An 18,736-nucleotide genomic window follows, 5' to 3' on the forward strand; every position below is an offset into this window, starting at 1 on the left:
GTCCTCCAATGCCCAATTGTTCAATCTTGTTCATTATTTTTATTTGACTTGTGCAATTTGATGGCAAGAAAAAAAAGTGTGTAAAAATTAACTCTCTAAAATATCAGTATTCTTATAAGAAATTGGAACTGTGGTGGTCAATTTATTTGGTATTACTAGTAAAAAAAATTCAGGTAGCTTAAATAGAACTACACCAATTGCAATTTCAAGCTTTTGTGAATGTGTCAAACCGAATGACCACTTCTTTTATCTTAATCTATTTTACATATGTAGTATAGACTACTAACTATTTGTTAAAATTTGAAGTAGAGTGGGATTTAAAGCACTTGATGTTTTAGTAGTAACTAAGTTATTGAGATTTGAAATTTATGTGCTACAATATGAAATATTGTAGCTAGTCATAAAATTATTTTGTCCTAATTAAGCTAACAAAGATGTAAAATGCAAAACAAATGGACTTCGGCCCAAACCAAACCGTCGAAATGAGTTTTGGTTTGGTTCGATTTTTTTCATGATTCTTGGTACAATCAAACCGAAATAAACCGTCCTAGTATAATTAGTTTGGTGGCAATTTTATTATTTTAAAGATATCGATTCACCTAGCAAGGGAATGATGCTCATCCGTACCTAATTTAATCCACCCAAAATATAAACTAAAGAATAATACTTCTAACCGTTTTGATCGATTTAAACAGTTCGGTCGGTTTGATGTCCACTCCTAAACTTTAAAGATAAAATCAATCCAATCTCAAACTAAACGATGCCCATCCATAATTAATTTAACCCCCACAAAATATGAATTAATGAATAATACCTTTGAAATGTTGTTTTCCAATCTATTACATAAAGAGAAAATTGTAGCAATAGTCCGTCAACTTCAAACCAATTGGAGCAATGGTCCCTCAACTAAAAATTCATGACTATTGGTCCATTAACTCATTAAAACGTGTAGCTATAGTCCTTTTCGTTAACACTAATAGGATTCCGTTAAAATGAGTTATGTTGGAATGATCATTACTCCAATGGGGTTAATGTTGAAGGATCATTGCTCCAATTTTGTTAAAGTTGAGGGACCATTTCTTCAGTTGGATTAAAGTTGAGGGGTCATTGCTACAATTTTTCTTATTTGATTTTCTATATTTGCCCATCGATTCAGCTTCATGTGAGTCACACGTGATTCATTTTAACAAAAGTTCTAACAAAGTTAAATAAAATAATATAGCTACACGTTTTGAAAAATTAAGGAACCAATACTCATGAATTTTTAGTTAAAAAATTATTATTCTAATTGAGTTAAAATTGATATATCATTGTTACAATTTCTTTGTCACATAAAAGCCAAAAACACAACAGAAATCCCACTTAAAAAGAAATAAAAAATAAAAAAATGAACCACTGACTGAGGACATAAACATCCGAAATTTATACCCCGGCAGAAAAGGAGAAAAGAAATCCCACTTGTGCAATCTAATTTTCCTTTTTGGGTAAGACAAAGTTTCTCAAAAAGAGGGAAGTTCTGTCTAGATAGGTACCCACAGTCCAATCCCACCATATAAGAAGCATTTTTTACTTAAATTTTTTTAGTGTGAAAAAACACAGCTCGACGTATCAAGTACCACCAGTAATTTAAAAAAATATTCAAAAATCAATCCACTTATATTAACATTGAGCGTATACTGGCACACTAAAAAAAATTTCTTTGTTTAACAGCCGTCACAGAATACAACACTTGCTGTAAGTGGTTCTGATTATCTGATTAATTTCTTTGATATATCACTCTCCTTTCCCAGTCTACATATATATATATATATATATATATATATATATATATATATCCACACACACGCCTATATATATTTATCCTTTTCTCTTCCTTCTCTTCAAAGCAACGAAGCCAGTAAATCCTTTTCCCGCTTTTCTCAGCCCCCTAGAATCTTTCTTTTTCCTCAACTGGGTATTTTTTTTCTTGCTGTTCAACCCTTCATCTTTCATCTTCTTTCTATATATATATACACACACACCTATATATATTTATCCTTTTCTCTTCCTTCTCTTCAAAGCAACGAAGCCAGTAAATCCTTTTCCCGCTTTTCTCAGCCCCCTATAATCTTTCTTTTTCCTCAACTGGGTATTTTTTCTTGCTGTTCAACCCTTCATCTTTCATCTTCTTTCTGGTTAATTTCCAAAAATTTCAACTTTTTACGATGTGGGTTGCTTTCAGATTGCTATAAAGCCCTCGCCTTTGAGTTTAATTTCGTTCAAATCCCAAAAATTCATCTGGGTTTTTCCCATTCTCTCTCTAGGATTATACCCAACGAACCAAATCAGATTTTCTCAGGGTTTTCCAAGATTCTCCGCGATTCCCAAAAAGTGGATTCTTTCCAAGATTCTTTAGTCTATGCTATCTAGGAAAAAGGAGATTCTTGATTCCCAGTAGAAGATTCTGAATTGATTGCCTTCTTAAGCTTTACTTCAATAGCTTCCGACTAAATAAGTGAAGCAGTTCCTGCATATTTTTTACGGCTTGTAAAAGCATGGAGACCTTGTATCCGGCTTCAAACATGGCGGATTATGATTGGTACTCAGAGTGGACTAAGGAGGAGAACAAGATGTTTGAGAGTGCCCTGGCGATGTTCGATGAGAAAACGCCGGACAGGTGGCGGAAGGTGGCGGAGATGATACCGGGGAAGACAGAGATCGACGTGATCAAACAGTACCAGGACCTGGAGGAAGATGTTTGTGAAATAGAATCCGGGAGGTTTCCGATTCCTCCAGGGTATCCTCAGTCGTACTTCACATTGGAGTTGGGGGATGATCGAGATTTCGATGCTAATCGAAAGAGGCCGGCAGCGGCAGCGGCGAGGGGTTCTGATCAGGAGAGGAAGAAGGGAATTCCATGGACACCCGAAGAGCACAGGTTTAATTATCTCCATCCATCCATTTTTTGTAGAATTGTCCTCAACTATTGTGCTAGTTATACATTTGGTAGTTCCGAAATTTAACAGCTTATGAAAAATTAATATGAAAGCTCTAGTTCAATATTAGGAAATCCTTATGTGGATGAAACTTTTGTTTTCTTTAATTTCCAATTAGTTTTTATGACAAGATGATATTCTAAGCTTACTCTAATCAGCGGGAAAAGAATTCAAATTTGGATGCTACGAAATGGTGGATATACTGCCATAACCAACTGACCTAACCCACACGTGTAATTTCCAACTATTTTTTATGAACCAAATGGAATTTTCTACCACTCTGGCTTCTGTTCTAGACATTAGTTCAAAAGCAGTCATCTATTCAAATCTTCATATCCAACTTAATTTTGATGTAGCGGAGTAATTTCCGCACTCCCAGTTTTACCTTCCACACTCTTATTTATGTCTCTTGATTCTCCTTGGACTTGAAGTATGGCGGTGAATAAATTATGATAGAAGAAAATTCCGCACTCACTACCATGTTAGTCAAATTGCACGTGGATAGGTTTGATTTGTCTGTGTGATCTTGCTATTTTTATTGGCTTGATTGCTGGTAATGAATTGTAGGCGGTTTCTGCTGGGACTTCTAAAGCACGGGAAAGGGGACTGGAGAAACATCTCTCGGAATTATGTGGTCACTAAAACTCCCACACAAGTAGCAAGCCATGCTCAGAAATACTTCATGAGGCAACATTCAAGCGGGAAAGATAAGAGGCGGCCAAGCATCCATGACATAACCACTGTCAACCTCACAAGCAATACTCCACCAGAAACTAACGGGTCTCCTTCAGACCAGTCTCCACCAGAGCAGAAGTCCACTGAATCGCCAAACGTTTTACTTGACTGGAATGCAGCTGATGATGGAGGAGCCGCCATGGTTTTCGGCTCTACTCATGGCAATCTCTTAAATCCATCTCCATATGATGTACCGGCAGATGGGATTAAAATGCAGTTGCAGAAACTATACAGCCACGCTCATTATGCTGCTCACGCCACACCTCAAAATTCGCTATATCTAAGGCAGTCCGCGAGACATCAGATTCATGGATAAAAACAGGCCTAGTAAACGATCTTCATCAGAATTTCGATGTTGGTTTTATTTTTTACGCGTCTGTGTTGGATTGATTTAGCTTAATAAGGACTTGGTTTTCGTACATAGTTCTTTAACATTGTGAAATTCCATTAGGCCTCAAAGTGTAATGTCTTGAATTATGAAAAGGAAATTAATTGTAAATTGCGCTTTCCGTTCAGGGCTTGAGTGTGTCTACATTTCCCAGTCCGGAGGTTTATTTGAGTTGTAAAACAAACATATATATATATATTGCATCCCACGACCATCCTGCACGATTTATGCCGCACCGGAGAAAACCCCGTAAATAATATATGCATACTGACGTGAATCTAGACAAGACTAAAACATTTTCGTGACAAATGTCCGACATATGATATAGTCGGACAACCTTACCGAAGTTCCTCGTGAATTTGCACTTGGGATGGCTGAGGTTGATCAGATCACTCTATGGTTGCATCACACGGGAATGATGTTGCAACCGCCAGGGAAAAGGAGCCATGTCATTGGCTGATGTGGCTGCTGACTCACTCTGCACCTCTTTTGAAAATTCCACAGTATCTAACATATTGCTTTACCTTTTTCTTCTCATTAAAAAGACCTTTCCGCCATGTTTTGCTTCTTAAACAAAATCCAATACTAGGCAAATTGACGGAGTGGCCCTCCACCACTAAGATGCTGAGTTTGAATTCCACTCGATAAGCATCCATCCACCTCATTCCATCGTAGGATGCAGGACGTTCCACGTAAGAATGCCAATTTGCATTTTTGCCATTCGATGTTGGAGCCAATACCACTGTTGATGGTGACAAGACTTTTTGCATCAGCATAGTGCCATTTGTTTAGGTCTACCCCAAGCGTCATGCTTTGCTCTTTACAGGATTTGATCGATAACTATTTCGTTTTTATTTTTTAGTTTTGTTTGATCTTCAAGCTCCAATGTTTCTTTGCTAGTTTTTCACGTGGTTAGCGATTTTGTACTTGTTTACCAGAGTGCGTTCATGGCTAAATCCGATGCAATTCGAATCCAACATAAGGCGAGAAAAGCTGCATGTGATATAATATCTCAATGGATAAGGTGTAGAGTTTGATTTCAAAACATCTCGGTATTGTTAATAGCGAACTCTGGAAACCAAACCTCTCGACAAAAGCTCTACTATGTTTTGATGTGAGCATGCACCGGATGAATGGAGCAGTTGGTGTCCAGCCAAGGATCCAACAATTAATAATCCAATGGCCAAAGTTGTCAGTGTATAATATACACCCATGCATAATAGCCATTTTCGAATGTACAATTAGATTCTTCTCTAACTATTACTTATATCGAGCCACAAGATAAACAAGTCTCTAGACTCTCTAATAGTATAACTACTTAGATGGGGCCTGATGAATATGGATTCGAGTCCACTAGAAATACTCTTTTGGTGACCAAGTGATCACAAAATTTTATGTTCACTTGTTTTTAGATTTGATATCAAGAATGGAGAACAAATACACGTATTTTTAGTGTTCAGTCAACCATTAATATCAAATTCAAAAATAAGTTACCAAATATTATTAGTCACCATGTGACACAGAGAACGAGACATTTGATTCTGCAAATGACAAATTATGATGTGTAATATCGTGCGACTGTGTCTGTTTTATTTGAGTGGTCTCTTCTACCTACCAAAAATGTATCGATCGACTTATATTGTGTGAAAAGAACTTTAGTGCACGTAATTGTCACCTTTGCACATATTAATTTTGTAAACCACACACACTCAGCATTTAAAAGTTACAAAGCAACATGAAAAATATGATTATCCTTTTTAATAATAACCTTTTATCTGCTAAGATTAGTCATCTTTCTGCAACTTGCATGAGAAAGCATTCTGGCCCCTTTATTCCAATTTTGATCAAATCTTTGTGAAAGTTTCACCGACCTCACATGGATATTAGGATAATCTTCGAGGAAAGATTGTTGATCGCACATATGACATTCTGTTATTGGACAGAGAACAAATTGTGGCAAGCAATCGGTCATTCTAATTTGCTCTCCGAATTAGCAGATAAATTTGTGTAAGTTTCCACTCATTGTGTTATTTGTAGGACATGTCTCACAAAAGTATGTGTTGTGAATTTTTGTAATTCAGTCACCCTTAACCTCACTCGGTATTAATTCGGTGTAAGACTTGTCCTTGTCAGGCAGCACTGTCGAATATCTTTTCTCAAATTAAAGGATAAAATTAAGTAACAATGTTATACTTACAAATATTTGTTGAATTCAATAACTAGATGCCCTAAAGAATTTTAGGAAATTCAAGAGATGTATCCGAGTCACCCGAAACATAAATGTATAATACATTGACCAGAATTTTTTTTTTTTTTTTTTTTTTTGGCAATTTGCCTAATTTACCACCTAAGGTACACTATGGTACTGTACTGTATCAAAGTTCCAGATGAAGTCAAACAAGTCTTTATTAGAACATTCCCATTTTAATGTTAAACTGATGCGTTCTTCTCCAGCGGCAATCGACGAAGCAGAACTCCAGAAAAAAGAAAGAAGAAGAAAATGGAGTGGTTGAAGGTCGGGGAATCATGCAGTAGGAGTTGGGGTGGGAGGGAAGGGGGAGGGGGAGGTGGAGGTGAGTGATGGTAGGGAGGTCCGCAGGATCTAGAGAGGATCTATTCCCCCAAAGCACCATCTTGCGTGCCAAGAAATTTAATTATTTATTTTTATTATAAACATATTGTCATATTAATCTACGTTAAAAGAGAGGGAGACGAATTTGAAATCAAAATGCAATGTGTTAAACAAAAAAACTATCCATCAGAAATAATCCATCACTACACGTGTTAAGAAAATTTTGAGAATTTAGAAATTATTTAAAAGTTGAGAATATCAAATATTATAAATGCAAAGTAGGAGAAGAGGATACTAAGGAAAATTCAATTGAAAATGAGAAGTTGCTCATCCATTATCAATTGGAAGTTGACTTGATCCCAATGGAAGGTCACCCACTAATTGCCACCTTTTAGATGGAGACTTGAAAAAGTCATATAATAATCGTGTTTGTATTAATGTGTTGACATTTTTTTTTTTGAAATTTAACGGTTGAATGCGTGCTGAAGAATTTCATGAAATTTAACGGTGAGTATGAGCCACATAAAAGGCAAATATATACCACACGTTGAACTCCATAGTATAATACATTGACAATAACTTGTACCTAAGAGGCCAAAACTTTGTTCCTTCACACCAACAATTCCTGGGTGTCATCAGTTGTAGAAAATCATTTATCTATCTTTCTTGACATGAACGATTACGTGATGAGACAGATAGACACATATGGCTGGATGAACCGGTGAAAGGGAATTTTTCCTGGCTACAAGTTGAGTTGCAGATGATTGTTGCAGAATTGAAGTTTCTTACCAGGGGCGAGGGCCCAACCTCTTACTACCTCGCCATTAAAAGATAGATTTTAATACTTCTTCCTCACCTGGTTTTGCTCCAAGTCCAACAATATGAGGAAAGATGAGAACTGGATCACAAATAGATGTGTTCTGAGCTTCATATGTGTAGTGGTTGCTTGTTCCCTGTTGGGTTTTACCTTTTGGTGTCAAATGGTCGACAAGCCACCGCTACATTAGGGGCACATAAACCATGATCGTCAACCAAGTTTGTTCAGCAATCGTAACAATCTGCAGCTTCACATGGTATTAAAACTCCAGTTGGGAAACAAATTGACGAAGTCTGAGGCCATCGGATTTGATACGCCGATCCAATTGAGTCGGTTATCACAAGATCACTCTTCAATTTTAAACTCGATACATCCCCACTCTGCCGCAGAAAGTACAATAGCTTCCCAGTAAGATTGACTCAGCATACAAATACCAGTCGCGCTAATCCTGAAATTGAAACAAACTTCCTGGCTAAGAGAAGCTGTTCGATAACTATTTACAGCATCTGTACTTGTTTATCAAATTGAAGCAATCGACACCATCATGCTTTGCTCTTTACAGCATTTGTTCGATAACTATTTCGATTTTATTTTTAAGTTTTGTTTGGTCTTCAACTCTAATGTTTCTTTTCAAGTTTTTCATGTGGTTAGCGATTTTGTACTTGTTTATCAGAGTGCATCCATGGCTACATCCGACGCAATTCGAATCCAACATAAGGCGAGAGAAACTGTACGAGGACTAATATCTTAATAGATAAGGTGTAGAGGTTAATTTCAAAACATCTCGGTATTGTTAATAGCGAACCCTGGTAACCAAACCTCTTGACGAAAGCTCTACTATGTTCCGATGTAAAGCATGCACCGAATGAATGGAGCAGTTGGTGTCCAGTTAAGGATCCAACAGTTAATAATCCAATGGCCAAAGTTGTCCGTGTATAATATACACCCATGCATAATAGCCATTTTCGAATGTACAATTAGATTATTCTCTAACTATTACTTACATCGAGCCACACAATAAACAAATCTCTAGACTCTCTAATAGTTTGACTACTTAGATAGGGCCTTATGAAATGGGTTTGAGTCCACTAGAAATATTCTTTTGGTGACCAAGTGGCCACAAAATTTATGTTCACTTGTTCTTAGATTTGATATCAAGGGTGGAGAACAAATGAACATATTTTTAGTGTTCAATCAACCGTTAATATCAAATTCAAAAATAAATTACCATATATTATTAGTCACCATGTGACACAAAGAATGAGACTTTTGATTTCGCAAATGACAAATTATGCTATGTAATATGGTGCGACTGTGTTTGTTTTATTTGAGTTGGTTTTTTTTCTACCTACCAAAAATGTATAGTAATATTGTGAGGAAACAACTTAGTGCACGTAATTGTCACTTTTGCACGTAATAATTTTGTAAACCATGTCCATACACACTCAGCATTAAAAAGTTACAAAGCAACATGAGCAATATGATTATCATTTTTAGTAACCTTTTATTTTCTAAGATCAGTCATCTTTCTGCAACTTGCATGAGGAAAGCATTCTGGCCCCTTTATTCCAATTTTGATCTAATCTTTGTGAAAGTTTCACCGACCTCACATGGATTTTAGGATAATCTTCTAGGAAAAATCATTCCCTCATATATGACATTGTATTATTAGATAAAGAACAAACTGTGGTAATGCAACCAATCATTCTAAGTTGCTCTCCAAATTAGCAAACAAATTTGTGTAAGTTTCTACTCACTGTGTTACTTGTAAGACACGTCTCAAGAAAGTATGTGATGTGACTTTTTGTAATTTAGTTGCCACTAAACCACTTTGCCTTAACTCAAGTGTAAGGCTTGTCCATTTCAGGCAAGCTGCAGAATATCTTTTCTCAAATTAGAGGATAAGATTAGGTGACCATGTTATATTTACACATATATTGCTGAATTTAATAACTGCATGCCCGAAAGAATTTTAGGAAATTCAAGGGATGCATCCGAGTCACCCAAAACATAAACGTATAAATACATTGTAATTTTGCAATTTGCCTAATTTATAACCTTAAGTGACTTATGGTACTGTGCTGTTATCAAAGTTCCAAATGAAGTCAAACGAGTCTATATTAGAACATTCCCATTTTAATGTTAAATTGATGACCGCTAGTGCACGGGAACATATCCTCTTTGGATCCAAACTATCCGGATTATGCGGAACAAATAATCTCAGCAGTTCACGTAAAATCATGCGGCTGAGATCACTTATCCTCTCCAACTTTCTCACTCGTTCTCTTTCTCAACATCCTTGTTTTCTTCTCCGGCGCCGATTGACGAAGCAGAATCCCAGAAAAAGAAAGAAGAAAATGGGAAGGGTTGAAGGTTGGTGAATTATGCAGTGGGAGTTGGGGTGGGATGGGGAGGGGGAGAGGGAGGGTAGGTGAGTGATGGTAAGGAGGTTTGCAGAATCTGGATGGTTCGGATCCAGAGAGGATCTATAAACATCTCGTTTTTTAATTTTTTTAGACTAAATATACACTTTTTTTGAAAATTTGATCAAATATTTTTCTAAAATTTTGGTTATTAATTTCAGTTTTTCACATAAATTCAATTTTATTTAAAATTTTGGTTTTTCATGACTTTTCCTAGACATTTCATTTTTTTTTTCTTTTCCCCTTATCCCTATATTTATGCATTTATTATCTATCTCTATGCATTTTTTTATTGTTTGTTATAATTTACTCTCTTTTTTTTGTGAATATAGTAGAATATTTGTAATAAAAAAAATTTCAGATTTTATTGTTTAAAAGACCTAACACATAATAAAGATTTGTTTGATTATATAGTTACATGTATTTACCTATAATATGGACACATTTAGTTTTATAGTGGATTTGATTTTTTGTATTTCTCAGTACATTTGGAATGTAAATGTACTAAAAAGGTTATCTAATAGAGACATTTGGTTTTGTGGTACATTTGTGATTTTTTGTTCATTTGGTCTTTTGGTACATTTGGAATCTAAATGTACCAAAAGTGTTACCTGACAATGGGCACATTTAGTTTTATGGTACATTTGAAATTTTGGTATATTTGGTTTCTCTGTACATTTGAAATCTAAACGTATCAAAAGGGTTACATAAGAATTGGTGCATTTGGTTTTATGGTACATTTGAATTTTTGGTACATTTGGTTTCTCGGTACATTTGAAATCTAAACGTACCAAAAGTCGATACTTTTGTTCTCAAATGTGCCATAAGTTTTAAGTATATTTTTATATATCTATACATGAAAAAAATATGTATTGAAGAATTTTTATTGAGACATTTTTATTAGAAAGATATATTTTTTTTTTAATACTGATAATAAGGTAATGAGGAATTAGTTAATTAAAATTTTATTTTATTTTATTAAAAAAATGTCATTTAATGCGTAGAAGAGGATTGACGAAATTAAATTCGTATATTATAGGCAATTAGTTACTAAGTTACCTTATGCCTCTATATAAATGCATTTAAATTAATGACTTGGAAATTAAATAAATAGAAAATTATTGAGGTGGCAATTGATCAAAGAACCTTAATCAAATCTTTAAAAGGGACGAATGTTTAATCTAACAACTATAGAAAAAATGTAGGGCATTCTAATTTTCCCTTATTTTTATTACAAACTTATTACCATATTACTTTACGATTAGGGAGAGGGAGATAGACTTAAACTCAAAATGCAGTGCGTTAAGCAAAAAGACTATATATCAGGATAATCCACCACTTAAGTGTGTCAAGAAAATTTTGAGAGAATTTCACAATTATTTAAAAATTTAGGATATAGAATATTACAAATGGAAAGTAGGTGAAGAGAGTACTAAGGAAAATTCAATTGAAAATGAGAAGTTGTTCATCCATTATCAATTGGAAATTGACTCGATCCCAATGGAAGTAACCCACTAATTGCCACTTTTAAATGGAGACTTGAAAAAGTCATATAATCGTGTTAGTATTCATGCGTTGACATTTTTTTCTTTCTGAACTTAATAGTCGGATATGTGTTGAAGAGTTTTATAAAATTTAACGGTAAGTTTGAGCCACTTAAAAGGCAAATATATACCACACATCGAACTCCATAGTTTAAAACTTGACAAGAACTTGTACCTATGGGGCCAAAACTTTGTTCCTTCACACCTAACGACTCTTGGGCATCATCCGTTGTAGAGAGTCATTTATCTATCTTTCTCAACATACATGATCAGTGATGAGACAGATAGACACATATGGCTGTATCAACTTGTGATAGGGAAATTTTCCCCGCTACAAGTTGAGTTGCAGATGATTGTTGCAGCATTGCAGTTTCTTCCTCACCTGGTTTTGCTCCAAGTCTAACACTCCGAAGAAAGATGAGAACTGGATCACAAATAGATGTGCTCTGAGCTTCATATGCGGTGGTTGCTTGTTCCCTGTTGGCTTTAACCTTTTGGTGTCAAATGGTCGACAAGCCACCGCTACATTAGGGGCACATAAACCAAGTTCGTCAACCAAATTTGTTCAACGATCGTAACAATCAGCAGCTTCACAAGGTATTAAAACTCAAATTGGGAAACAACTCGACGAAGTCTTAGGCCATCGGATTTGACACTCAGATCCAATTGAGTTAGTTATCCCAAGATCCCTCTCCTATTTTATTTGAAAACTCGATACATCCCCACACCCTGCTCCAGAAAGTACAATAGTTTCCCAGTAAGATTCACTCGGCAAACATATACCAGTCGCGCTACTGGCTTGAAATTGAAGCAAACTTCGCGGAAAAGACGACCAAAACAGTTCCGGATCAAAGAGTGCAAGTGCTTTCAGATTACACAGGGTAACTCAAACTTATTACAGAACTAAAGTCTAGAAATATAATTGAAACTTGAAATCGAAACCCTCTTAACCAAAAGTAAAAAAGTAACATGAATTTACAAACAAGGCGTGGTAAGAAAATGACTGCTTGTGGGAAAAAAAAAGAAAGAGAGGTTGTATGTACAGCTCTAGGAGATGAGTAAAGATGCCGGATCCACGGGAATAACAGTATCTGGAAAATCTGTTCTCGGTCCAGCAAGTGAGTAGTATGCAAGTATATGGGCTGGATGCTCGACCACAAATGCCTCCCCCTGCTGATCAGGAACATCAACTCGTCTGGGAGGAATCAACTCTATATTCCAAAACGGGCGAGCCATTGCCAAAAGGTCGCGACCAGTAGCAGATCCTCTGTACCCCTGCACCCACAAGTACCTAAGGGAAGTCAGTTGCATTACTGCATCAGCGAGTGCACGCTCGCTGAAGCAGCAACCCCTCATTTCCAATTTTTGCAGGCTAGGGCAACCCTTTGAGAACTCCAAAAGCCCTGCATCAGAGTCCCCAACATAACCCAGAAGCATCCATCTCACATTCGGACTGTACCGGCCAACGTAACTCAGTCCGAGGTCAGTCAACCCCCCAGGACGGAGATACAGAGCAAACCTTCGAAGCTTATGGCATCCCCTCAAAAGAGCTCGAACCCCATTGTCAAGTGGCAAATCTGTTATTGTCTCTTCTCGGTCAAGCAAGACAAGGCGAAAATCAGAGAGATTTTTGGAGTGAGTCCCAATGTATTCCAGAGATGCATTGGTGATGTCCGATACATAAACAGCCAGGTATTCGAGCTCAGGGCATCCCTGCGCCAGGGCCATAAGACCCCGTTGGGAAACAACACCTTCTTCGTCCTCCATGCCTTCATCTGCACCCCGCTCAATTCGGAGCCTCCTTAGTCTCTTGCAACTCCGAGCAAGAACTTCTAGTCCTCTATCTCCAATAACATTCCTTGTCTGTACATAATAGAAACAAATTAAAGTTCATATGCAAGTTTCAAATACGATTCCTACTTCAAAGCAAAAGCATTCAAGACACTCCTGATGATGTATAGATGTGAAATAAATCTTCCAAAGAATGGAAAATTTACAAGCAAAGGCATAAATTCGGCACCGTTTCACACCTACACTAAAATTCACACAGAAAACTTATTGTAGATAGATACACAAAATGGTTTTGTAATCCTACCTCCAGAACTTCCAGGTTGGGGCACCTCTGAATTAATGTGCAATGGTCCTCAGTGTCCAGCAATGCATAAAGGAGATCGAGCTTTTTGAGAAGGGTTGCAAATGGGAACACTATTGGCATTTCATTCTTTCCCATGTATGTTAGACCGAGACGGCAAAGTTTTTGGGGTAAAGTTACAACAGAGTACCTCTCCGATTGGTCGTTGAAGGAACCCCCACAAAATTCTTCCAAGACAGCCGCATGACGGAAGAAGCCAACCAGTTCCAAGATTTCGCAATCACTAATTTTCACAGAGGTTAAGGAGCGGCAGTTTTTGGCTATGAGTTCAAGGTCTTCGAATTTGACTTTGTTAAGATCGGTCATATAAAAATTCAGAGTCTCCAGGACAGTATTGTTTACAGCAAGCGCGTGTAGCCAGTCGCCATCTTCCTCAACTATGGAGCTCTCTTCCAAAAACAAGGTTCTCAAATTCCTATGAAAGCATATAATGATAAAAACAACGTCAATAACGTCTCTCCAGATGACAGTTACAGAAAAATAGTTAGTTGAGAATGACTGCAAAAAGATGCATTAACATGTCTAAAAGAACAAGGATTCGCGGGGATGCGCATGCGATGTTTACTACGTGAATGCCCCTCAAGAAAGTTACAAAATGCGGCATGCAAATTTCTGTTCCTTGTCCATAACCATGATAAACTCCGCTTGTGTAAGTTTATCTTACATTGCCAGTCCCAAGCCCGGAAAAAGGAGGAGGGGGAGGGCGTCAAGTAGTCGTCAGCTGACACTTCTACCTTACGTCGAATCCCTGGGATGCGATCATACCAACTCACATGCACCGGATCTCATCAGAACTCCGAAGTTAAGCGAGTTTTGGGTGAGAGTAGTACTAGGATGGGTGACCTCCTAGAAAGTCCTCGTGTTGCATCCCCCACAGCCGACTCCACCTAGTGGGAAAAGGCTTTGTTGTGTTGTTGTGTTGTGTTGTTGTCCATAACCATGATAGTAATATTTTGGTACTACGGGTGGAATAAACAGGGGAGTCGAGGACCCTAAATGTGAAACCTCAAGAGCAAAAGACCATCACTCCCGAGGTTTCAGTTAAGTTGGGGCCAGTCTTAAATCAGAAGTGACATATTTGGGCACCTGCAGAACCTTTCTTATGCAACTTCTAAATTTTGGGGATCCCAGAAGTGCTAAGAACTGTCCAAACCCAAGCTTTCGCCGAACAAATTACAAATGAAACAACATGCTGAACTGTGAGACATAATGAAAGAATGAATGACCCATAAGCAATCCCTGCAACTAAAATTTTTAATCAGCGATGTAATCCATACTGCAGCAGTCAGGCTATAAAAGTACCTCGTCCAAACATAGCATTATTCCGATTAATTGATACTCGAAAAAAAACTTAAAAGAGTAATAAAACTATGCAGCATGGAAGAATATAACTTCGTCCCTCAATTTTTACCAAAACAATGAATGCATCCAACGTTTCTGATTGAACCCACAACAAAATTCACCGCAGGTAAAAAAATTTCAAATAAAGTTGTGAACTTTACTACCTGCAGGAGCGGCCGATGTGCAAAAGCCCACCGGTGGTAAACCCTGAGCACTTGTCGAGCTTAAGCACCTGAAGCACGCGCCCACGTGACTCAGCCAGGAGCTCCAGGTCCGAATCACTAACAATCATCCGCCGAAAGTGCAGACACTTCAAGCGGTGGAAGGAGTTGGCGATCTCGATCACCCACGGCGTTACAAACCCTCCCCAGTCCTCGGGAATCAGATTAAACATCGCCGCCCTCGGCTTCCCCTTCAGCTTCAGCGACTCCAGGTGCTGAAACCGCTTCCGCAGCCGATCCGGGGTCGTGGTGTAGCAGAGTGCGATGGTCACGTGCTTCCGCGTGAGCGCGTCGAGCTCGTACCACCGCTTGCACACCAACGACACGGCGTCGCGGTCCTTCGGGTCGTGGAGATACGGCATCACGCAGTCCATTACGACGTCGGAAATCCTACACCGCACGCTTCGATCCTCCATCGCTAAAAAGAAACGTCGGCGATGAAAATCCTCACTCAAAAAACTCTACTGCTATTTCTAACAAAAAATTTCAGAGTCAAAAGTGGAAAAAGATTTGAATTCTTAAACTCAAGATCGGGTTTTCAGAGCTCCGAATCCTCACCTCCAAATATTTCCAGAAATAGAAACTGGATTTCCAAAATCCAAACCCTAAACAGTTATATTTCCAAATCCAATCCCAAAAAAAAGAACTAAAACGACACCGCAGCACCGACGTTTACAAAATCAGAATCTCAGAGAAACGCCGCAACGTGTCAAGAAACGAGCAGGAACAAGAGGGAATAGAGAGGAGCTAGAAAGCACGATCTACGAGAAACTCGCGCAGAAAACAGACCAATCGGATCGAAGACGGCGGAGCAGGGCAACCAGTGGAGGAGCGCCGGAGCATGGAGTCGGCGTGGACGCGAAGCACATGGTCTGAGAAGACGGATCTGAAACGTACGGTGGGGATCGTCCGGAGAGGAATCCGGCGGCGATTGGATCGGACTTTCAGTTATTTGGGGTGTTTAAGAATAATTCTGCGCCTCACAAAAACATAAGGGAGGGGGGGATTGAAAAGGAAAGCGGCAGGGGGGGGAAAAAGATAACGAGAAGACGACAAAAACAAAGGTAGGAAACAGAAAAACGTCGTCGTTATGCAGTGAAAGTTGGAGTGGGATGAATGCGCAGTGACAGCGTGGTCGTTTGGGATTGGTTGGTGGTGATGCAATTGCTCTGTCACTGCAGCAGATGCTGTATAGGAGTAGTTTAACTCTGATGTAAACGGAAGGACGAACTATTACCAACATTAGTTTGTCTTTCGTTTTAGACTTTCTATACATTCTTTGTATCCTCTTCAATTCGATTTAACCAATTCAACCGTCGAACTTAAGAGATGCATAAAAAGTAAAAATATATGTATAGAAAGTGTCATTCTTAATTTTATCTCAATGTCTTCTGAATCTCATTAATCTGATTCATGTTTAAAACTTAAAATTGATCTTGTGATTATGATCATGGAACTCTGTCGAATCCATGAATGCAAATTTGAATTAAGAATACAATTATGCTACTCTTATCGCATATTTGTATCATCTCTCAAATAAAGATAAGACCCACATGTACTAGTGGGTGCTACATCTATTAGAGAGATGAACAAATATGTAATAAGTATATAATTACTCTTAAGAATAATACTTGAGTACTGAAAGGATCAATAGGATATCCTACTCACAAATCTTCCTTTTTTATTGATAGAATTTTGTGTTTATGATCAAAACCGTTCATATTATAAATGACTCTATAAATATTATGTCTGCAAAAAATCAATTAAAACTAAAGTCATTTAGTCATCGAATTATATAAGGACAGTTGAACGAAAATGATAAAAGCATTACAAAATCGCTTATCTATTTCCTACCGTTGATCTACTTAATGACCTTAGTTTCAATTCATTTTTTGCAGAGATGATCTTTACATAATGATTTTATAATATGAACGATTCCGATTGTAAGCATAAAGTTTTATGAATCAGACATGAAGAATTTTGAATAGAAGCTCTACTCAACTTTGAGTAGCTATGCATTGCTCTTGAATTAATTGATCCCCTAAGTCATGAAATTTGACAATTTTAAAAATGTAGATAAACTAGCTTTGCCTTTTGAAATCTGCATTAGGTTTGAGCAAGGTTTTTATTTTATTTGTTTTCCATTTCTTAAGGTTTGTTGTTGCTTTCAATATTTTCTCAATTCATAGGTGATAAGGACGTTCATAACTTACTACTTAAAAGACCAAATGAACCCATGAAAAGAAAAGAAAGAAGATCCAATAATTCACAAAGGAAAGTGGGCATTCTTTAAAGATAGAACATGGCCTCAAAAACACTTTTCTTTGTCTTTGCCATAAAATTGATTAGGGTAGACAAAGGTAATAGTGGATAGAACTTCGGTACAGTTGTCTGTTTAGAGCAAGTCTCATTATGATTAAATTTAATTAAGCCGGTGAGATGAAATTACAAGAGTCTTATGTGTTTATGATGATTGTTTTACGTGTAACATGATTCAATGTCTCGACACAAACTTTTATAATCACGAATGAAATTAAAAGCTGTATGATCTATGGGTTAACAATGAAGTTAAAAGTCTGAACAGTGCAACTTAAGCAGTGTTTAAGATCGTGTTTAGTTGCTAAACAAAAGCATCAACGCACATGTAATGGGGGAGCGCGGATTAGATTTCTGCGCTTGCGAAGCTTATGTGGACCCTCGAGGGAGGAGTTGATGCGTGGCACGATGTTGTGCCGCAGGAACCTGATCTCCTGCGTCAAAGGGTGACTTTATGTTTGAAAGACGAGCCGTAAACGGGGACATAAAATATATTGTATGACGTGGCAAATAGATTCGATCTTGATTTCCGTGCCAATGAAGCATGATGGTGTTAGCCGTTGAATCCTTTTGTATGATTATCTATTTGAACCGTAGATGTTACAAGAAACATTTAGTTAAATGTTTCTATGGTTTGTTGGGAAAGAGATCTTCTCCGAATCTCTTATTCTTAATTCAGTAAATCAGAGAATTCGTACCATTAAAATTTGATTCAATGATTACAAAAAAAGACCAACTTTATAAAGTTATAATAACTTTAACCGTTAAATCAAATTTTAATAGCACTGATTTCATAATTTGGTGAATTAGGATGAATAAATTCGGAGATGATCTCTTTCCGGTTTGTTCATGCTTGACTTGGACCTTGTGACTAGTCAAGTTCATGTATTATTATTGCAAATGATTTCGCCCGGTAATAATTTCGAAATTAATTTGAAGCTGCTTAAAAAGTTTGACAGTTGTCAGTAATGGTGGATGATATGTGATTATTCATCTTCATTCCATATATAAATATAAACAAAATTATTTGAGTTTTTACATGCAAATACAGTTTAATACATATATAAAAAAATCATTTTGATCACAAATTTGATATTTCCTGCGAAAATGAATAACTTGTTATACGTAAAGAACCAAACTTTTTGTTGTGCAACAAGAAATTGATGTATATTATTTCAAGTGAAGAATATATTTCCCATCATCTGCATAGCACATAGTATTAATTTGTATGTAGATATATTTTCTTCTATTT

General features: G+C 37.2%; 2 protein-coding genes and 1 pseudogene across 3 annotated transcripts; 2 read left to right on the top strand and 1 right to left on the bottom strand.

Annotated features, from left to right (window-relative positions):
• The first annotated feature begins 2,062 nt into the window (after positions 1–2,062).
• LOC137735726 (transcription factor DIVARICATA) lies at positions 2,063–4,225 on the top strand. The gene is made up of 2 exons (XM_068475169.2): positions 2,063–2,917; positions 3,543–4,225. Exons 1-2 carry the CDS (start codon positions 2,535–2,537, stop codon positions 4,024–4,026), a joined length of 867 nt encoding a protein of 288 aa, XP_068331270.2. The 5' UTR covers positions 2,063–2,534; the 3' UTR covers positions 4,027–4,225.
• An 8,070-nt stretch (positions 4,226–12,295) lies between these two features.
• LOC137734069 (coronatine-insensitive protein 1) lies at positions 12,296–16,325 on the bottom strand. Of its 2 annotated transcripts, XM_088696680.1 has the most exons (4): positions 15,727–16,179; positions 15,112–15,586; positions 13,550–14,021; positions 12,296–13,317 (listed from the first exon to the last, which is right to left on the bottom strand). In XM_088696680.1, the coding sequence occupies exons 2-4, from the start codon at positions 15,582–15,584 to the stop codon at positions 12,502–12,504; spliced, it is 1,761 nt and encodes a 586-aa protein (XP_088552806.1). In that variant the 5' UTR covers positions 15,585–15,586; positions 15,727–16,179; the 3' UTR covers positions 12,296–12,501. The 2 variants fall into 2 exon arrangements, with proteins under 2 accessions (XP_088552806.1, XP_068329434.2); XM_068473333.2 differs by having other exon boundaries at positions 15,112–16,325.
• On the top strand, positions 14,358–14,477 carry LOC137735775 (5S ribosomal RNA; annotated as a pseudogene).
• Positions 16,326–18,736: the final 2,411 nt, after the last annotated feature.

This window comes from Pyrus communis, chromosome 7 (genome assembly GCF_041283825.1).
Source record: "Pyrus communis isolate YQ-2024b chromosome 7, ASM4128382v1, whole genome shotgun sequence".
NCBI classification, from domain to species: domain Eukaryota; kingdom Viridiplantae; phylum Streptophyta; class Magnoliopsida; order Rosales; family Rosaceae; genus Pyrus; species Pyrus communis.